Source organism: Propithecus coquereli, unplaced genomic scaffold, assembly GCF_000956105.1.
Source record: "Propithecus coquereli isolate 6110/MARCELLA unplaced genomic scaffold, Pcoq_1.0 Scaffold165, whole genome shotgun sequence".
NCBI lineage: Eukaryota > Metazoa > Chordata > Mammalia > Primates > Indriidae > Propithecus > Propithecus coquereli.
The window spans coordinates 1803468-1821189 of record NW_012141080.1 but is presented as its reverse complement, the minus strand read 5'-3'; the positions used below and the strand labels follow the sequence as shown (position 1 = coordinate 1821189).

The 17722-nt window shown below is 44.4% G+C and overlaps 1 protein-coding gene across 2 annotated transcripts in view; it reads left to right on the top strand.

The window, feature by feature from the left end:
- Nucleotides 1-17722, top strand: part of CFDP1 (craniofacial development protein 1) — a 97890-nt gene that overhangs the window by 76182 nt on the left and 3986 nt on the right. The window contains exons 6-7 of one of the 2 annotated variants that reach the window (XM_012641570.1): nt 6560-6718; nt 16403-16549. In XM_012641570.1, coding sequence (XP_012497024.1) covers nt 6560-6718; nt 16403-16547 — 304 coding nt within the window. In that variant the 3' untranslated portion in view covers nt 16548-16549. The remainder of the gene's footprint in view (nt 1-6559; nt 6719-16402; nt 16550-17722) is intronic. The other variant, XM_012641571.1, reaches the window with a different exon arrangement.

The following is a 17722-nucleotide window of genomic DNA, read 5'->3' as shown; positions in this document are numbered from 1 at the left end:
TCCCTAATGTAACTGGCTTCCAATCCATTTCCTTGAGTGGTCTGATCTTGGGCTTTGGGGAGATTACTTAGAGATTTACACAGAGGGGTAGCGAAATTGGCCCAGGGATTTGTGTTGTACTTTTCATTTTTGCGGATTTTAACTAAATCCAGAGAATATCTGAAAGCATACATTGGTTCCAGGCAGACAGCACATGAGGAGGAATTATCATCTTAAGATTTCTTCCCATTTCTCAGAGAGTTCCATGCCAGGTCCAGGCCCTCATAAGGCTCTGGAAAATAGTTCACATGTGAGCTACAAAGAGGTTCATTCCTGCTGGGCACAGCGGTGCATGCCTGTAGTCTTAGCTACTCGGGGGCTGAGGCAGGAGGATCCACTTGAGTCCAGGAGTTTGAGCCAGCCTGGGCAACATAGGCTGTCCCTAAAAAAAAATAAATTAAAAAAAGTCTACTCCTGCCTCGTAAGCAGATGACAAATACTAAGGAAACTGTGTATCTCTGCCAAAGGAATCTTTGTTCCAAATAATTTGCATTTTAGTGGTTATTCAAGTTATGAGAAGGAAGGCATAGACTTGAGTAAAGGTCAGTAGTGCTTCCGTACACATATGTTAACCCTATCCATGCTGGTCCACTTTTGGAACTAACTTTTCTGGTCTGTCAGTTCAAGTGAAGTTGAATCTTTTTGTCATGAGAAAAATATCATTTGGGTAAGTCCATTATCAAATCATGGGACTTTGGGGGATGGAGCAAGGGCAACATAACCTAACCATTTATACCTCCATAATATGCAGAAATAAAAAAAATTTTTTAAAAATCATGGGACTTTAGTTTATTAAAAATGTAGTGATTATGTACCATGGGCAAGTCTTTGGGGTATACTGTGGGTGAGTCAAGAATAAGACATGGGCCCTGCGTACAGTGAGTTCCAGGACAACAGGGGAAGTAAGAATAACCCCCTCCCCAAAGTTAGCAATGATAGAAATTGAAGTGTGGAAGGATAAGGATCTCCATGGATATCTATCCTCCCCCCCGTCCCCAAACATAAAGCAAGGTGGAAAAGACAGTAGTCATAGGCAGGGCATCAAAAGCACTGAGCACGATTCCCAAGTCTCCTACTGTAAACATGGGCAGGTTTTTTAATCTTTTTGTAGTTTAGTTAACTCATCTATAAAATAAGGAGGTTGGATTAAACTGCCCTTGAGCTATTCCCTCATTTATGTCCTCATAGTATGTGGTTCCAATTTGCCTGTATATCGATCTCTCCTCTATTTTCTCTTTGAAGCCAAAGATTATGCCTTACGTATTTTTGTGTCCCCAGTTCTGAGCACAATGTCTGGTAGACAGTAAATTCTCAATAATCTATGTTGGATGAATACAATGAATGATTGTAAATTCCTTTCTAACCCTAAAATTCTATTCTGTAGAATACCAAAGATCATCAGGAAAGATCTTCCCACCATCCTTCACAACCAGTTGATGAACCCTGTCAACCTTTTCACTTAGCAAGTTATTTTCCCAACCGCTAGAAATGAACAGCAGGGGGTCCAGGGCCTCACTGATGGTGGTCAAATAGAATAGTGCTCTTGCTATAAAATAAATCCCTTGGGCAATCCAAGTCCATGCTAATGGACATGGAACAAAGTAAACAAGTTGCCATAATATCTCTACGACAGATTCAACAGGGTGGAGTTTATCATTTAGTTACAATGAAATTTGTTAAAATTACATTTCTTAGGCTAGAAAGAAGCAGAATAAGTTCTAGCAAATTATTATTGTAAACTTTGAACTTAGGAAAAAGACAACTTGTCATTTTACATTCTCTTTCTCTTTTACTTTTCTTAGTTTCTTAATCTTTTTTGTGGAAGATCTTGGTGTTTGGTATCAGGATAGGCCGTTGGGCTAGGTACGGTGGGAGGGAGTTGAAGGTATTGCCAATTGATGGATAACTGAACACAAGGTGCAAGAAAGAAAAGCTTGGTAAAAGTCTCTTTCGGGCCAGGCATGGTGGCTCACGCCTGTAATCCTAGCACTCAGGAGTCCAAGGGGGGCAGATTGCTTGAGCTCAGGAGTTTGAGACCAGCTTGAGCAAGAGCAAGACCCCGTCTCTACTAAAAAAAAAAAAAGAAAGAAAAAATTAGCCAGGCATGGTGGTGGGTGCCTGTAGTCCCAGCTACTCAGGAGGCTGAGGCAGGAGGATCGCTTGAGCCCAGGAGTTTGAGGTTGCTGTGAGCTAGGCTGACGCCACAGCACTCACCCGGGCAACAGAGTGAGACTCTGTGTCAAAAAGATAAAAAATAAAGTCTCTTTCCTCTTTCGCCAGCACACTAAAAGCCTAGACTTCACCATTATACAATATATACATTTAACGAATTCTACTTGTACCCTGCAAATCTATTAAAATAAAAAAGGGGAGGAGTTCTTTTAAAAATCTCTTTCATTGGTATGAGCTGCACTCAGTCTTGCCATCTTGCGGCATGGAAGCTAGCTTATGAGAGCAAAGGCCACACTTCTTGGGCAGGATTAGTCTTTACATCAAATTTATAGTGGTAAGGTCAGTAAAGTAGTGTGATGTTCAGGAGGAGGTGATTGAAATGTCATTGTGACATCAGAAACATCTTGGTAATGACATTCCAGACATGGCTTAATATGATATTCTGGATGTAATCTGTGAGTGAGCAAGTGCATCATGCACTTCTTTGAACTTTGACTTGGAACAGGTAGATGAAGTTTCTCTTGAATGATATACTGTGTCTTGGGGGTAGTCTGTCAAAGCATACTCTCTGGCAAATACTTTGCCCTTACAACGTAAGATCCAGAGCAAAACAGAAATCAGTGATTATTTTGGTCTGGACCTGCACTGATTCCTGGTGACAGAGTTCTGACTTTCCCCTTTCCACAGTTTTCCAGTATGCTCAGCTGCCAGTGCACTTCAAGCTAGCTGCAGTTCTCAAGGGGAGGCACACAGGTGCAGCACTCTTTCTAATGTTCTTTGTCACTGTAGAGTCAGTAGCCCCTGCTCGCCTGCCTCTGCTACCTGAAAGCCTGGTCGATGCACCTCAGCAGCACAGATGGGGGGGCAAGGTCATGTTAAAGCTGCCTTCCTGAAAGCTGTGCTGGAATGACGCCAGGATTATGCCACCAAAGCTCCATGTCAGGGTGGGAGAGCTCGGAAGCCTGCGGGGAGCCCACATACCAGGTTCTAGGAAGAAGCCACTGGTCTCTGAGTTGTGATGAGCCTCTCATGTGTTTTGGCTGCTGCTATCAATGTGTCATTCACTTTGATTTAGCCTCAAATAAAAGACACATTATTTTGCTTTAGATACTATCAAATTAGGATATGATGAACCAAGTTAATGACCTGGTGAAGGCAGAGCTAGAAGCTTTCCCCAAAAGCATAATAACACAGATGACATTTTGTTGATGTTTAATGGTAAGCAAGGCAAAGAGAGATTATGGCTTTTTTCCTTTTCTGGAAACCTCCTCACTGCTCTGCAGAAAAAAATCATTTTCTTATAGATTTCTCAAAGTGATTTGTTGAAAAGATGGCTTAACCTGGGAATACCATCGGAGCTGTAGGCTGAGGGGAGAGATGGTATACGTAGTCTGTGATGGTGCCCAAGTAAAATGGGGAACCTTGGTCTGTTGAGAGCTGATGGTAGAATAAAAGTTGAAATTATTCCCCTTAGAAGTCCCAATGTAGAAGGGCTCTGAGCACCTTTTATTCTACAAAGATGTGATTTTCTTCCACTAATTGGTTTTATGATCCAGGTGACATTGTTGACTTTATCAAGTACTCACTGTTTACAGAACTATATCCTTATGGTATAGAAAGGTTTAGAGACACAGGAACTTAAATATCCACAGAGATACAGATTATGTGAGGAAAATCATTTTTCTCCTAAAAGTCTTAGTTAGGTTCCCCTCAAAGCAGAACCCACGATAAGGATTTTGAGTGCAGAGAGTTTATTTGAGAAGTGATCCCAGGAAACAGAAGTGAGGGGGTGGGAAGAATGAGACAAGGAAAGAGGAAAAGCCAACATAAGAATAAGTGTTCAAGGCCATGAGGGCTCAGTGCCACCAGAACTTCTGAGAAGCATTAGAGCACCTCCCATAGCTGCCTGTATGATGATAGGAGGCTGGGCCACTTAGCCACCAGCTGTTGTCCCCCTTGAGGGTATCCCCAGTGGTATGAGAACGCTACCACTTGTCCAGGCAGTGCTGTGACATTCAGGCAAGGTCAAAGGAGGCCCCCATAGCCAGAAACCTTTAGGTGTGTGCTTTTGGTAGGATGTTGATGGTGAGTCTGAGCTTGTCTAGAACTGTCCAGTGAAGCTGCAGCTGAAATGCAAGTCCACAGAATCTAGAGAAAGGCTCAGTGACCCCACATGGAAACAGCCAGTATGATGGATGCACCACTAGGGGCACCTGATCCAGAGATTGGGAAGAACTCAAGGAGCACTGCCTAGAGGAAATGGAGTTTTATTGTTGTTTTTGTTTTCGTTGTGGTTTTTTTTTTTTTTTTTTTTTTGAGACAGAGTCTCACTGTGTTGCCCGGGCTAGAGTGAGTGCCATGGCGTCAGCCTAGCTCACAGCAACCTCAAACTCCTGGGCTCAAGCGATCCTCCTGCTTCAGCCTCCCGAGTAGCTGGGATTACAGGCATGCGCCACCATGCCCAGCTAATTTTTTCTATATATTTTTAGTTGTCCGATTAATTTCTTTCTATTTTTAGTAGAGACGGGGTCTCGCTCTTGCTCAGGCTGGTTTCGAACTCCTGAGCTCAAACAATCCGCCCACCTCGGCCTCCCAGAGTGCTAGGATTACAGGCGTGAGCCACCGCGCCCGGCCTTGTTGTTTTTTTTTTTTTAAGAGACAGGGGTCTGGAGTGCAGTGGTGTGATCATAGCTCACTATAGTGTCGAACTGCTGGGTTCAAGCGATCCTCTCACCTCAGCCTCCCAAAGTAGCTGGGACTACAGGTGCTAATTTTTATATTTTTTTGTAAAGATGGGGTCTCAATATGTTGCCCAGGCTATTCTTGAACTCCTGGCCTCAAGTGATCGATCCTCTGGCCTCAGCCTCTCAAAGTGGTGGAATTGAAGGTATGAGCCATCGCACCTGCTCAGAAGTATTTTTTAAGCTGAGCCAAGACTATATGAACGAGAAGGAGACAGGTAGAGGTGAACTATGAGTTCAGGATTGTATGTTGGGAGCATAGATTATAATGGTAGGTGTGGCAAGATCAGGAAGAACTTGGCAAGTTAAGGACTTTATTGTAAGGGCAATAAGGGGTCATTGAAGAGGCCTTTAAGCAGAGCCTGTTGGCTCACCCCAGGGCACAGATGGTGAGTCGTCCTTCATCAATGCTGTGTAGCAGGGAGATGGGGTTCAAAATAGGTTAGAGTGATACTAGATCATCTCATAGATGATCCCCTTCCAACTCTGAGACTCAGTGTTCCTCTGTCACAGGCTGTAGTGAGAATCAGATGAAAAAATGGCTATGAAAGCACTTGAATAAGCATTCTAGGCCAGTGAAAGGTATTGTTACCGGTAGACCTTGTGACGTTAGCTCATGATATTTAACTGTTTTAACTTTCTTGCATATCTCTGTGAGGCAGAAAATAACTTCCAGTTTCCTACATGCTGGTAGATAACTTGTTTTAGTTTCATAAAGAGACTGAACCTTCCCCTTATACCACCTTCTTATCAACTAGCTACGTTCTGTTTTTCTTATTTTATCTCATACATTTAACACTGACTAGAAACATTTGACGTTGACCTGCCAAGACTTGAATTTGGGCATATGGGGTTTCTCCCACAGTCCATGATAGCATCACCAGCAAGTAGAGCACAGGTCGTACATTCCCTGTTTTCAGGGTAAGGAATGTTCTCCACCTCCTGGGAAAAACCAGGACCCAAGTCGCAGGAGTTGAAAGGACACTGATTTTAGAGCCCTTTCACAGTCCTGTGACTTCTTGCTCATCAGTGTTGCTAACTGGTTCGCTTTCTTTTAAAAGACCCCCTGGGGCTTTAGAGCTTAAATGGTGACAGTGACTCAGAGTGGCTAATGCTTATTACACTCTGTGCCAGGTGCTGTTTTAGCCCTTTGCATATGAGATACACCACAGCCTGTGAGTAAGCATTCACTTTATTGATTAGGAAACCAAGGAACATGCAGTTAAATAAGTAGCCTAGAGTCACACAGTTAAGCTGGGAGTTGGACCTGGGCATGTGACTCCAAAGCCATGCCTGAACCATGCTGCTCTTCCCACTTTTTGCAAGCAGAGACTTGCCACACAGAGCCCACAGAGGTCTGAAGAAGGCAGGATTTCCTGTTTGAAGCTTAGGAGAGCAGTCAGAAGTGTTAAGCAGAAAAAGCACATTAGAATTCTGGTCCACTCACAGTGTTCTCCACCCCAGGAAGGAAATACCCTAGATATGAACACGGCTTCCACTGAGATAAATGGCTGCAATCCAGGGGACCCCGTGCCCACCAGAGGAAACATTAATTAAGAGATCAAAGTTTTTACATGCTACATCTTTCATGTTTTCTCTTTCTTTAGGTTAAAAAGATCAAGTGGCATGAGCAGCCTTTTGGGGAAAATTGGCACCAAGAAGCAGAAAATGAGCACCCTTGAGAAGTCCAAATTGGACTGGGAGAGCTTCAAGGAGGAAGAGGGGATTGGTGAAGAACTGGCTATCCATAATCGAGGGAAAGAGGGGTAAGAAGGAGTAGATTCTATTCCTTTGACAATCCTCAGAACTTGGAAATGGTTTATTGCAGACAAACTGCCCAGTTTAAGCAAGCAGGAGCTTTTCATGGTGAAACGAAAAATGTGAGTGTTTTGGTTTGTCAGTGAAGCTCTGTTCTTGTGGGGTGAGTCCTGTCAGTGGTAAAGGGAAGGAAGGCGTGTGAGCAGCACTTCTCTCGGGGCCCTTCACGTCTGCCTAGCTGAATTTGCTGAGTGACAGCTCCAGTGAACTGGAAGTCGCCTGGTTTATTCATGTGGTCGGATCTGGCTCACAGTAGGAGCCTTGGCCTGACCTGAATCATTTGGCCTTCTGAGGAGCCAGACTAGCTCAAATGCTTCAAAAACAGAGTGCCTAGCTAGGTGTTGCTACATTATTGTGGATTTTTTTTTTTTTTTTTTTTTTTTGGTTCATGTCATTGTGGCTCAGGGTGGGGCTTTACCCTTGGCTACAGCCTGTGTGATGTGCCAAGGCCTTAGACAGCATCCCCAGCCATCCCTTGCACCCTTCCTTCACTTTGGAATACAAAGAGGATGTCTATAAACTATGTATTCAGTTGTGAAAAGGGTACCTTCTTTGTCATATTTGTCTTCCTGGTGATTAAACAAAAAATCAAGAAAGAAAGGGTGTTCAGTAAGTACTTAGGACTTCAGAAGGAGCTGAGGAACAAAGTTACTGCAGAAGTGGGTCCATGGTTCAAGGTCAACATCCCTCACCCCTTACAGTGAAAGGAAGTGTTCCATCGCCGGTCAGCCAGCCCTGGTGCTCCTCGCCCCTGCCCCCCACCAGTAAGCTCTCCTCCAGCAGCACACTGGCCGCCTCTGAGGCTTGGCCCCTTCGCCTATAAAATTGGGGTAATGATACCTTCACCATGTGGTTGTGATGATCTCATGAGAAAATATGTGTAATAAATATATAACTTACATATATGTAATATACATAAAGCACTTTACAGAATGGCTGTCACATAAAGGCTTGTATTAAGTAGAAATAATTCAGGTTAATTAGCTAAATTATAATAAAGACAGGTGAGAGATTTATTTTGGGGATCATATTTCTAAATTAGGCTTGAAGATTATTTGAATGAACTTGGAAGCTGAAGCTGACCAATATGTTTAAAAAAAAAAAAAGTTTAAATGGCTTTGTGAGCTCATTTAACTACCAGACTTCTAGGTCATTCTTTCTAGCTGGAATGCCACAGGACAGGGGAGGAGGCGCCAAAGCCAGCTGGGGAAGGCCCAGGATGAAGTGCAGGCAGGAGTCAGTGTTATCTTTCCAAGAGTGGGCGGCTCTGCCAGACACAGTGGCTCACGCCTATAACCCCAGCACTGTGAGAGGCCAAGGCAGAAGAATCGTTTGAGGTGAGGAGTTCAAAACCAGCCTGGGCAACATAGCGGATCCCATCTCTCCAAAAAAAAAAAAAAAGAAAAATTAGTTGGGTGTGGTGGCGTGTACCTGTAGTCCCAGCTACTCAGGAGGCTGAGGCAGGAGGATCACTTGAGCCCAGCAGTTCAAGGCTGCAGTGAGCTATGATTGCAACACTGCATTCCAGCAACAAAGCAAGACCCTGTCTCTTAAAAAGAGAGAGAGAGAGAGAGAGAGAGAGAGAGAGAGTGTCTGTGTGTGTGTGTGTGTGTGTAGGCGGCTCTGACATTGCCTCAAACCTCTCCACTCTGCTTCAGATCTGTAATTCACAGCTCCCTCTGTTCTCTACTCTTGCACAGTGACCTAAGGCAGCAGAGGAACTGCCAGTGTGTGCTACACTTTGTTGCTTCTCTGGATATTGATTCTATGGGTTGGACAATGTTTACTCTGCTTGAGTTAATAGAGGTCTTATAAAAGTAAGGAGTGGTGCTGTTGAAGATAAGAGAGAGTTAATAAAATATAGGCTGGAAGAGAAAACAAGATTAAAAAGGACATCTGCCCAGTGAGAACTTTTCAGGCAATGGAAAAATCATATAACTGGGTTAAGGAACAAGTAATAGCACACCACATTTATGTTTTGCTTTCCCCTTCTCTGTCTGAGGCTCCCTCCTACCCCCTAGGCCAGACGATTCCACAGATGTGATTGTGTTTTTCCATTGCAGATCTGATGGCTTCTGTGCTCTGCCTTGGCCCTTCTCACCCACCTTCTTTAGTGCCCATCCTGACACCTCCACTCACTGTGCTTGTCTAGCTCCTGCAGGTGGATTAAAGGAGCCCAACCCCTAGGCCAGGAAGAGACTCTGGTTCTTAACTTGACTGAGCATGCAAATCACCTAGGGAAATTTTCCAAAGTTCAGGTGACAAGTCTACCTTGTACAGAGCTCCTGAATCAAGAATCTAGAATGGAAAGGTCACAAATATCTGTATCTTTAAATTTTACTCCTTAGGTGATTTTCTTGCACAGCCAAGGTTGAGAATCACTAGACCACAAAACCTAAATTCTAGAGGGGTAAGTTGGGAGCAGTGGCTAACACTTGTAGTCCGAGCTATTCGGGAGAATGAGGTGGGAGAATCGTTTGAACCCAGGAGTTGGAGTCCAGCCTGGGGCCACATAGTGAGACCCCCATCACTTAAAAAAAAAATTAAAGGTGAGAGCCAGACAACCAGTTGCTTTCCAGTGCACATACACACAACTGAACAGGCGACTTCAAAGTGATGTCAAGAAGGGCAAGGAGATTTCTGTTGACAAGTGTGTCCGGTGCACAATGTTGAAAAGAGGGAAGCACAAGAACCAAAGCTGTAAGGGCTCTTTGGGCAGAGACAGGTCAGGCCTCAGCTTCTCTTATACAGGTGCCAACAAGAGCACAGGCGTCACCGGGGGAGAGGTTACTCTGAGGGAATATTTGGAACATCTCAAGCCTGGGTGATGGAGGAAGACTCTTTCTCCAAAAAAATAAAATAAAATAAACTTTCTAGAATAGAAACAGAATGTATAACTGCCAAAGTAATGGAGAGAGAAAAGTGGAATTTTTTTTTTTTTTAGTTAACCAAAAGAAGACATAAAAGGAGAGTTAAAGAAACAGAACAAACAGGAAGCACAAAATAACAGAGTGGATTTAAGACTAAATTTATCAGTACTTTCATTAAATGTAAATAAACTATATGCTTCAGTTAAAAGAGATTGACGCATCGAATTAAAAAATAAAAACCAGCCGAGCGCAGTGGCTCACACCTGTAATCCTAGCACTCTGGGAGGCCGAGGTGAGCGGATCGTTTGAGCTCAGGAGTTCAAGACCAGCCTGAGCAAGAGCGAGACCCCGTCTCTACTGAAAAAATAGAAAGAAATTAGCTGGACAACTAAAAATATATATAAAAAATTAGCTGGGCATGGTGGCACATGCCTGTAGTCCCAGCTACTCGGGAGGCTGAGGCAGGAGGATCGCTTGAGCCCAAGAGTTTGAGGTTGCTGTGAGCTAGGCTGACGCCCTGGCACTCTAGCCTGGGCAAAAAGAGTGAGACTCTGTCTCAAAAAAAATAAAAAATAAAAAAAATAAAAACCAAGGCCGGGCACAGTGGCTCACACCTGTAATCCTAGCACTCTGGGAGGCCGAGGCGGGTAGATCGTTTGAGCTTAGGAGTTCGAGACCAGCTTGAGCAAGAGCGAGACCCCGTCTCTACTGAAAAAATAGAAAGAAATTAGCTGGACAACTAAAAATATATAGAAAAAATTAGCTGGGCATGGTGGCACATGCCTGTAGTCCCAGCTACTCGGGAGGCTGAGGCAGGAGGATCGCTTGAGCCCAGGAGTTTGAGGTTGCTGTGAGCTAGGCTGACACCACAGCACTCTAGCCAGGGCAACACTCAAAAAAAACCAAATAAATAAATAAAAATCAAAAAACTATTTGCTGTTTAAAAGAGATATATCTAAAACAATGGGATACAGAAATGTTGAAAATAAAAAAATAGGAGAGAAAGTAAATCATGAAAACACTAACCAAAAGAAAGCTGATAGAGCCATATTAACGTTAGACAAAATGGTCTTAAAGGCAAAAACATTACCAGAAATAAAGAAGCAGTCTCCTCATAATGATAAAAACATCTAATTTATCTAGAAGATACAGCAATTTAAATTGGAATGTACCATTTGGCATTATCTACCGAAGGTGCACATAGTCATTTCCTCTGACTCAGCAGTTCCACTCCTAGCTTCATTCCCAACAGAAATTCAGTTATATGTTCTCCAAGAGACACATGTGAAAATAAAAATAACATCCATGAACTGGAAACAACCCAGTGTCTCTCAACAGTGTAATAGAGAAAGTGTGATATGTTCACACAGTGGGAATGGATATGGGTAAATTGCAGTAACAGTAGCACAAAGGATGATTATTTGGAAATGGAGTGTAGAATTCCATTTATATGATGGTCAAAAACAGCCAAAACCAATGTATATATTAAGTCAACTTGTGAAAGAAGCAAATCACAAAAGAATGTACACAATATAATTTTATTTATGTCAAATTCAAAAATAGGTACAACTAAACTTTAACGTTGAAGAAACAAAAACTTGAAAGGAAAGCAGGGAAATAAGGACACCGATCCTGAACGAACTCTCCTGAGTGGGCTGCACATGCTGGGGGAAGAGCTACACTGGGGCCTTTTCAAGGCTGGCAGCCCTCTTCCTCTGACCCGGTGATGGCCACACAGGTGCTTACTTTGAAATACATTTGCCTTGCCCATCTCATACACTCTTCTGTACACATGTTTATGTTTTACAGTAAACTGAATTGAAAGTACATTCAGATCTTGGCTCTACCACCATGCCATGGGCACTAGCCCCAGTTTCTTCATCTATAAAGTAGAAACTCTTTAATATACCTCTCAGGGTTACTGTGGGAATTAAATTAGGGGAAATACCTGGCATGTTTATAAATAGAAGCCCACTCCCTTTCCCTGCAGTCCTCTCCCCACTTTTCTTTCTCCTACCTGCCATTACTGACCAAGCCAAGTCTCAGGCCTTCCTGCAAAGCTAGATGCTTTATTCCTTTAAATCCCTTCCTGATGTATTCCTGTCAACTCTTCAGGAATATTTTCCACAATGGTGGGAAGTAAAGTTTGAGGGCGTCTCCTCCCAGTCTCCCTAGCTGGCCTCTCTTCCTTCCCTGGACTGTTAAACTTGGGAAGTCCCAGGGCTGGGCCCTGGGCAGCCATCTCTTCTTCCTCCCTAGGAAAGCACCCTAGTTTCAAGATTTAGCTCTCATTTTCTGCTGATGACTAGAAAAAAAAAGCTGTCCCCTGCCTGGACCATTCCACTGAATTCTAGACTTACCTATCAGCTGTTAGTTGACACATCTCCATTTAGATGTCCAAGGCGCACATCAAACTTAATGTCCAAAACTGAACACTTGCTTTCTCTCCATAAACACACTCCCTTCTCAGACTTCTCAGGAAATGGCACCATCACTGTCCACCCCACTGTTAAAAGAGAAACTAGGCATCGTCCTTGATTTCCTCTCTTTCCGTTCACATCCCACAAGTCCAGTTGGTGGTTCTGTCACAGAATATTTCAGCCCGTCCCTCTATGTGCAGCCCTACTCCTACCACACCAGTACAAGCCACAGACTGCTCTGCTCCCTGCTTCTGCCTAAGTATCCTTTCATCCAGTCTCCACCCAGCAGCTGAAATGATCATGTAACAATGCAGACCATTGTTATCTCTTCCCTGCTGAAAGCCCTCCAGCAGCACTTCAAATCAGTGTTCACCAGACCCTGCCTCCGGCCTCACCACCCCTCTGTAGTGCTCCATCCCCAGGATGCTCTGGTTTGTCATCTAGGGCTTAACTTGGATGTCACTCTCTAGTTAGCCCCACCCCAGGAGCCCTCAATCACATCACCCCATTTGATTTTCTCTGTCACACTTGTTACCGACTGATGCATATTGTGTATTGTTCATCTGTGGTAAGCCTCAAGGGCAGAGTCTTGTTCCCTACTCTGTCATCAGCCCAGAGCAGGTGCTGCATCATTGTGCTGTCTAAACAGCCACCCCACTAGCTAGCCGATAGTCATAGCTTTTGTTTGGTGGCCTAGTAGTATTAGAATTAACTACCCAGAAGAGAAGGGCTTAATATATCAGAAAGCTGTTTCCATCCATGTGTCATTTTCAGTCAGCAAAGCTGGTTGAAATGCCTATACCAGGGGTAGTCATCTGTTCAACAGAGAGCTGCTGCTTTTCCTCTGATCCCCACACTCCAGGGCCCAGTGCAGCATTCCAGTATCAGAGGCAGCCGACAGCACTCAGGCATTGAGCACGTCTTCCCTGTAGTCATCAGACAATCACACAGGATTCTTGGTGGTGGTCATCGTCAGCAACATGGCTTTCTGACAGTGCCAAGGTGGAGGCAGCAGGCTTAGGGGAAGGAATCCATGCACAGAAATGAAGAGAAGTACAGGCTTGGTGTCAGTTGCTGCTGTCTATCCAGTCATATTGAAGGTCATGGAGCTCGATGATTGGTAACCAGGTATGTTTGTGATTTGGAGAGGCATGAAGGAGGGATCAGAGAAAATAATTTTCTTTCTCTGAAGAATCTTATCTCCATGACCCCCAAGAGTCACTCTTTGAGAACCAGCACAATCTGGAGGTGATACAGGAAGAAAGCAGTGGACAAGAAACTTAATTAAAATTACCACCCTTCCAGTCTGGCCCTTGAGATGTTTGCAAGTTGGATCCTTGGGCGGGGAGGGGTTGTGTAGTATTGGGTAGATTGCTTCTTTCAATTGCATTTCTCAAGGCAGAAAAGTCACTATCTCCTAACATCGATCCAGAGCTTTTTTCTAGCTGTGGAGTACTTCCCTGGCTCATAGCTTTGTGGTGTTGGGAACTGAAGCTTATCCACTTATATCCCATGTCTGTGCTTCCTTTAATGCTCACTTAGGGAACCAAACACTGGCTCTGCTTGGACCAGCTTGATAAAAATGCAGCCCAGGGAAATCCTCGGTTATTGTACCTGCTTTAGTTTCCCTGAACCTCCCTGTGCCCACTCTTTTCCTGACCCGTGTGCTGGAGACCTCTCCGACTTTCAGCCACAGGCTGACCACGTGACTGAGCTTTGAGAGGTCAGCATACCATTGGGCCTTCCCACCCTCAAAGCCCTCTGCCCTTTTGGGGAGTGGGTTTCCAAATAGTAGCTACCAGTCGTATATCCCTTATCCAAAATGGGTTTTGGACTTCTTAAGATTTTGGAATATTTCCATATACATTGTGTGATACCTTGGGGATGGGACCCAAGTGTAAACATAAAATTCATTTATGTTTCATGTGTACCTTATACATATAGCCCGAAGGTAATTTTATACAAATTTTTTGTTTGTTTTTTCAGAGACATCATCTCACTCTGTTGCCTAGGCTGGAGTGCAGTGGCGTAATCATAGCTCATTGTAACCTTGAACTCCTGGACTCAAGTGATCCTCCTGTCTCAGCTTCCCGAGTAGTTGGGACTACAGCCGTGCACCATCACACCTGGCTAATTTTTTTACTTTTTATAGAGATGGGGTCATGCTATGTTTCCTAGGGTGGTCTTGAACTCCTAGCCTCCCTGGGTTCTGAATCCTCCTGCCTCAGCCTCCCAAAGTTCTGGGATTACAGGCATGAGCCAGTTTGCCCAGCTATATGATGTTTTTAATAATGAAACAAAGTTTTTGTACATTGAACCAGCAGAAAGCAAAGGTGACAAGCATGGAATTTTCCACTTGTATCATCATGTCAGTGCTCAAAAAGTTTTGGATTTTGGAGCATTTCAGATTTCATATTTTCAGATATGGTATGCTCAGCCTGTGCCAACATATTCCCTTATAGCATTTTCTTGTCCTTTTCTTCCATTTCTCCCTCCCTCTCCATTAGCCTGGATCTCAGGAAAATTGGTGGCATTAAAGTAATTTGGGTTGGGGCCGGGCGCAGTGGCTCACACCTGCAATCCTGGCACTCTGGGAGGCTGAGGTGGGAGGGTCACTTGAAGTCAGGAGTTGGAGGTTGCAGTGAGCTATGATGATGCTACTGGACTCTAGATGGAGTGACAGAGCAAGTCTCTGTCTCCAAAAAAAAAAAAAAGTAATTTGGGTTGGAAGATTCAAAAGCTATCAGAGCCTGTTATGTCTAACCTGGTTCTGAAAGGAAAAACTAGAAAATCCCTTAGGTTCTTAGCATATTTTATTAAAGAAAGTAAAGAGCCTCTTAAATGGGCCACGGCAGAAAGGGATGATGCACCCCACCCGCCTTCCCCCAGGCTTCCCTGTGGACTAGGCTGAATCATGCTGGGTCCCCAGGAGGGCTGCGTACAGGCAAGAAAAACACTGAGATGGAAAGTGAGCAAGAGCCATCCACTGCACTTTTCAGCAGGCAGTTCTGTTCTGGGACTGTGACCCACTTAAAGTGCTGAGAACTTCCAGAGGCTCAGTGGCCACCTTTGAGGAGATGGCCTTCCTAATGAACTCTTCCTCTTTCAGGAACATTTGGTCTCTGTTCCAGTTGTCCTGAGTTCTGAGCTCTGTGGTGATGAAGTCAAGTCAGAAATGGGAAGCAAGAACCCCATACTCCATAACAACTTTCATAGCCATTTTTGTTTTTATTGTTTACAAAGCACTCCTCACAGAGTTTCGTTTACTGTCGGAGGGTATTATAATTTTTATCCCTGTTTTACAGAGAAGAAAAAAATAAGATGCAGGAAATGAAGTATCTTGCCCAAAGTCACACAAATAGTAAATGTCAGAGCCACTCTCATCCTCAGCACCTTTTCTGACTCTCAGCGGTAGGGGAGTCCACATGGAATAGTTTCGTTCGTGGTCAGCTCTTGGCAGTAAACCAAGGCCGTCACAAGCATCCTGTTAGCAGCTGCAGACAGTTGTGCATGGAGGAATAAAGTCGTCAGACCTGCCTTGATGGCCTTTGTCTGGGTTGCCCTTGAGAATTCAGTTGCATCCTGTACATGTGCCCCTCAGTGCTGTCTGAGGCTTTCCCTCAGGCTGAACTCCACCTGCACCTGCCTGTTTCGCACCCAGTCTGGGCTTTGCTCTTGATGGTCTCAAGGTCAGCTAGACCCAGCATGCTTCTAGGAACCTCCTAGGCCTTTATTGATGCTCAGTGAGCATCCTAATTTAAGTATCACTTCCTCTTCTTTAAAGGGAAGTCAGGAAGAAAGACACAAATGCTCAAAGCCACATACTTCTTCCACCTGATCTCCCAGGCAGGTAGCACTGGGAGATCTCTCTTGAAAGATGCCCTAAATTCCTCTTCACCTGGGCTAATGACAACCCAGCAATATCTCATACCATGGTTCACCCATATTTTCTGCTGGCACTTCTGAGGAGCAGTTGAAGTCCAGCGCTGTCAAAATACTGGTTCCCATAGTAGCAAACTCACCCAGGGCCAGTGGCTGGGGTGGAGGGATGACTGGCTGTGGTGGGATGAGGCCCCTCAGGCAATTTTGGTTAGCAGGAGAATCACAGGTCGATTGTAGACAGGACCTGAGTTTGTTCTGTCATGTGTCTATATTTACCTATCCTGGTGTACCCCTGTTTTGTCAATCAAAAGGGGTCTGCAGTGTCTACAGCTTCCCTGTCTGTCAGGAAATCTGAAATTCAGATTTAAGTGGACATCCTGTGTCTTTACTTATGAACTCTGACAACTCTATGAGTGTGTATATCAAACCCAAGAGAGGCTGTGCCATTCTGTGTTTCCAGCCATTCTGGCCTCATTGAGGATTTTGATACAACGGCTCAGCCCCTGATCCAGACCAGGTGGTGGTTACTAGTTGCTGATAATGTATGTCAAGACGTGGGCCATCTACATCCTCAGGACTCTAGTGAAGCTGGCTTCTTAAAATGATGGTGAGGACATTAGCTACGATTTTATTGAGTATTTGCTCTGTGCCCAACTGTATATACTATTTCATTCAATCCACACAATAGCTCTTCAGAGTAGGTATGATTAGCCTTTATTTTTTTACAGATATAGAATTGGCAAGGTTATGTGCCTTGCCCAAAGTCACACAGCCAGCAAGTCAAGATTCAAACTCCAGTGCACACCTGTAGTCCTGCTACTTGGGAAACTGAGGCAGGAGGATCACTTGAGCCCAGGAGTTAGAGGTTACAGTGAGCTGTGATCATACCACTGCACTCTAGCCTGGGTAACAGCGAGATACTATCTCCAGAAAAAAAAAAAAATTTATAGACTCCAAGCCCTCTGGCCTCAGAGCCTGCATACGTCTGGCCAGGCCTCTGTAGGAAGGTCTAGGGTTAGTGGCCACAGGGCTGGCTGGAAGACAGGTAGGATGGACTGGACTGCCCAGGATGCTGTTGGGAGGGAAAACAAGGCCCTGAACTCAACAAAGGAATACAGGTTCCTGAACCTGGTAACATTCTCACTTATAAATGTAACGACTTTGTAATGACAGCTGCACATTTTCCACAGTGCAACAAAAGAAAAATTAGCACAGAGATTCAATTATGTCTCTCATTTTCAATTGCAATTTTGCTCTCTCAGTAGATTAATTAGCAGCAGAGATCTCCTCCCCCCAGGTAGATCTTGGCACACTTTATGGCAAGAAAGTGCATTAAGATGCAGCTGTGTCTCATTAAGCAGCCAGCCTGCTCCTGGCAAGCGCACCCGCCTGCTTCAGCCTGTGACTCCTTCCCATCCTGCCTGGGAGGACTAGGGAAACCTTGTTTGCTGAACCTGGACCCAGATCAGGGGGCAGAATGTCTACCTTTTAAGGGGTCCTGTATGTGGATTATAGACCACAGAGGCCCTTAATCTCATTCCCTTAGAGGAATTTAGGGAAAGGGCACTCCTGTCGTCCTAGCAGAAGCAACGTGGCCCCAGATTGAGTGGAAGATACCAAGGGGAGGAGAGAAGATTAGGCGAAGGAAAGAGCTAAAAGTGTCACCATGTTGCTCTGCAGAAGAACTAGGCTCAGAATTATTTAGTCCTTGTCCAGCGTTGCCCAGCTAACATGTAACCAAGCTAGGATTTGAACCTGTGCTTGACTAAACCCACGTTCT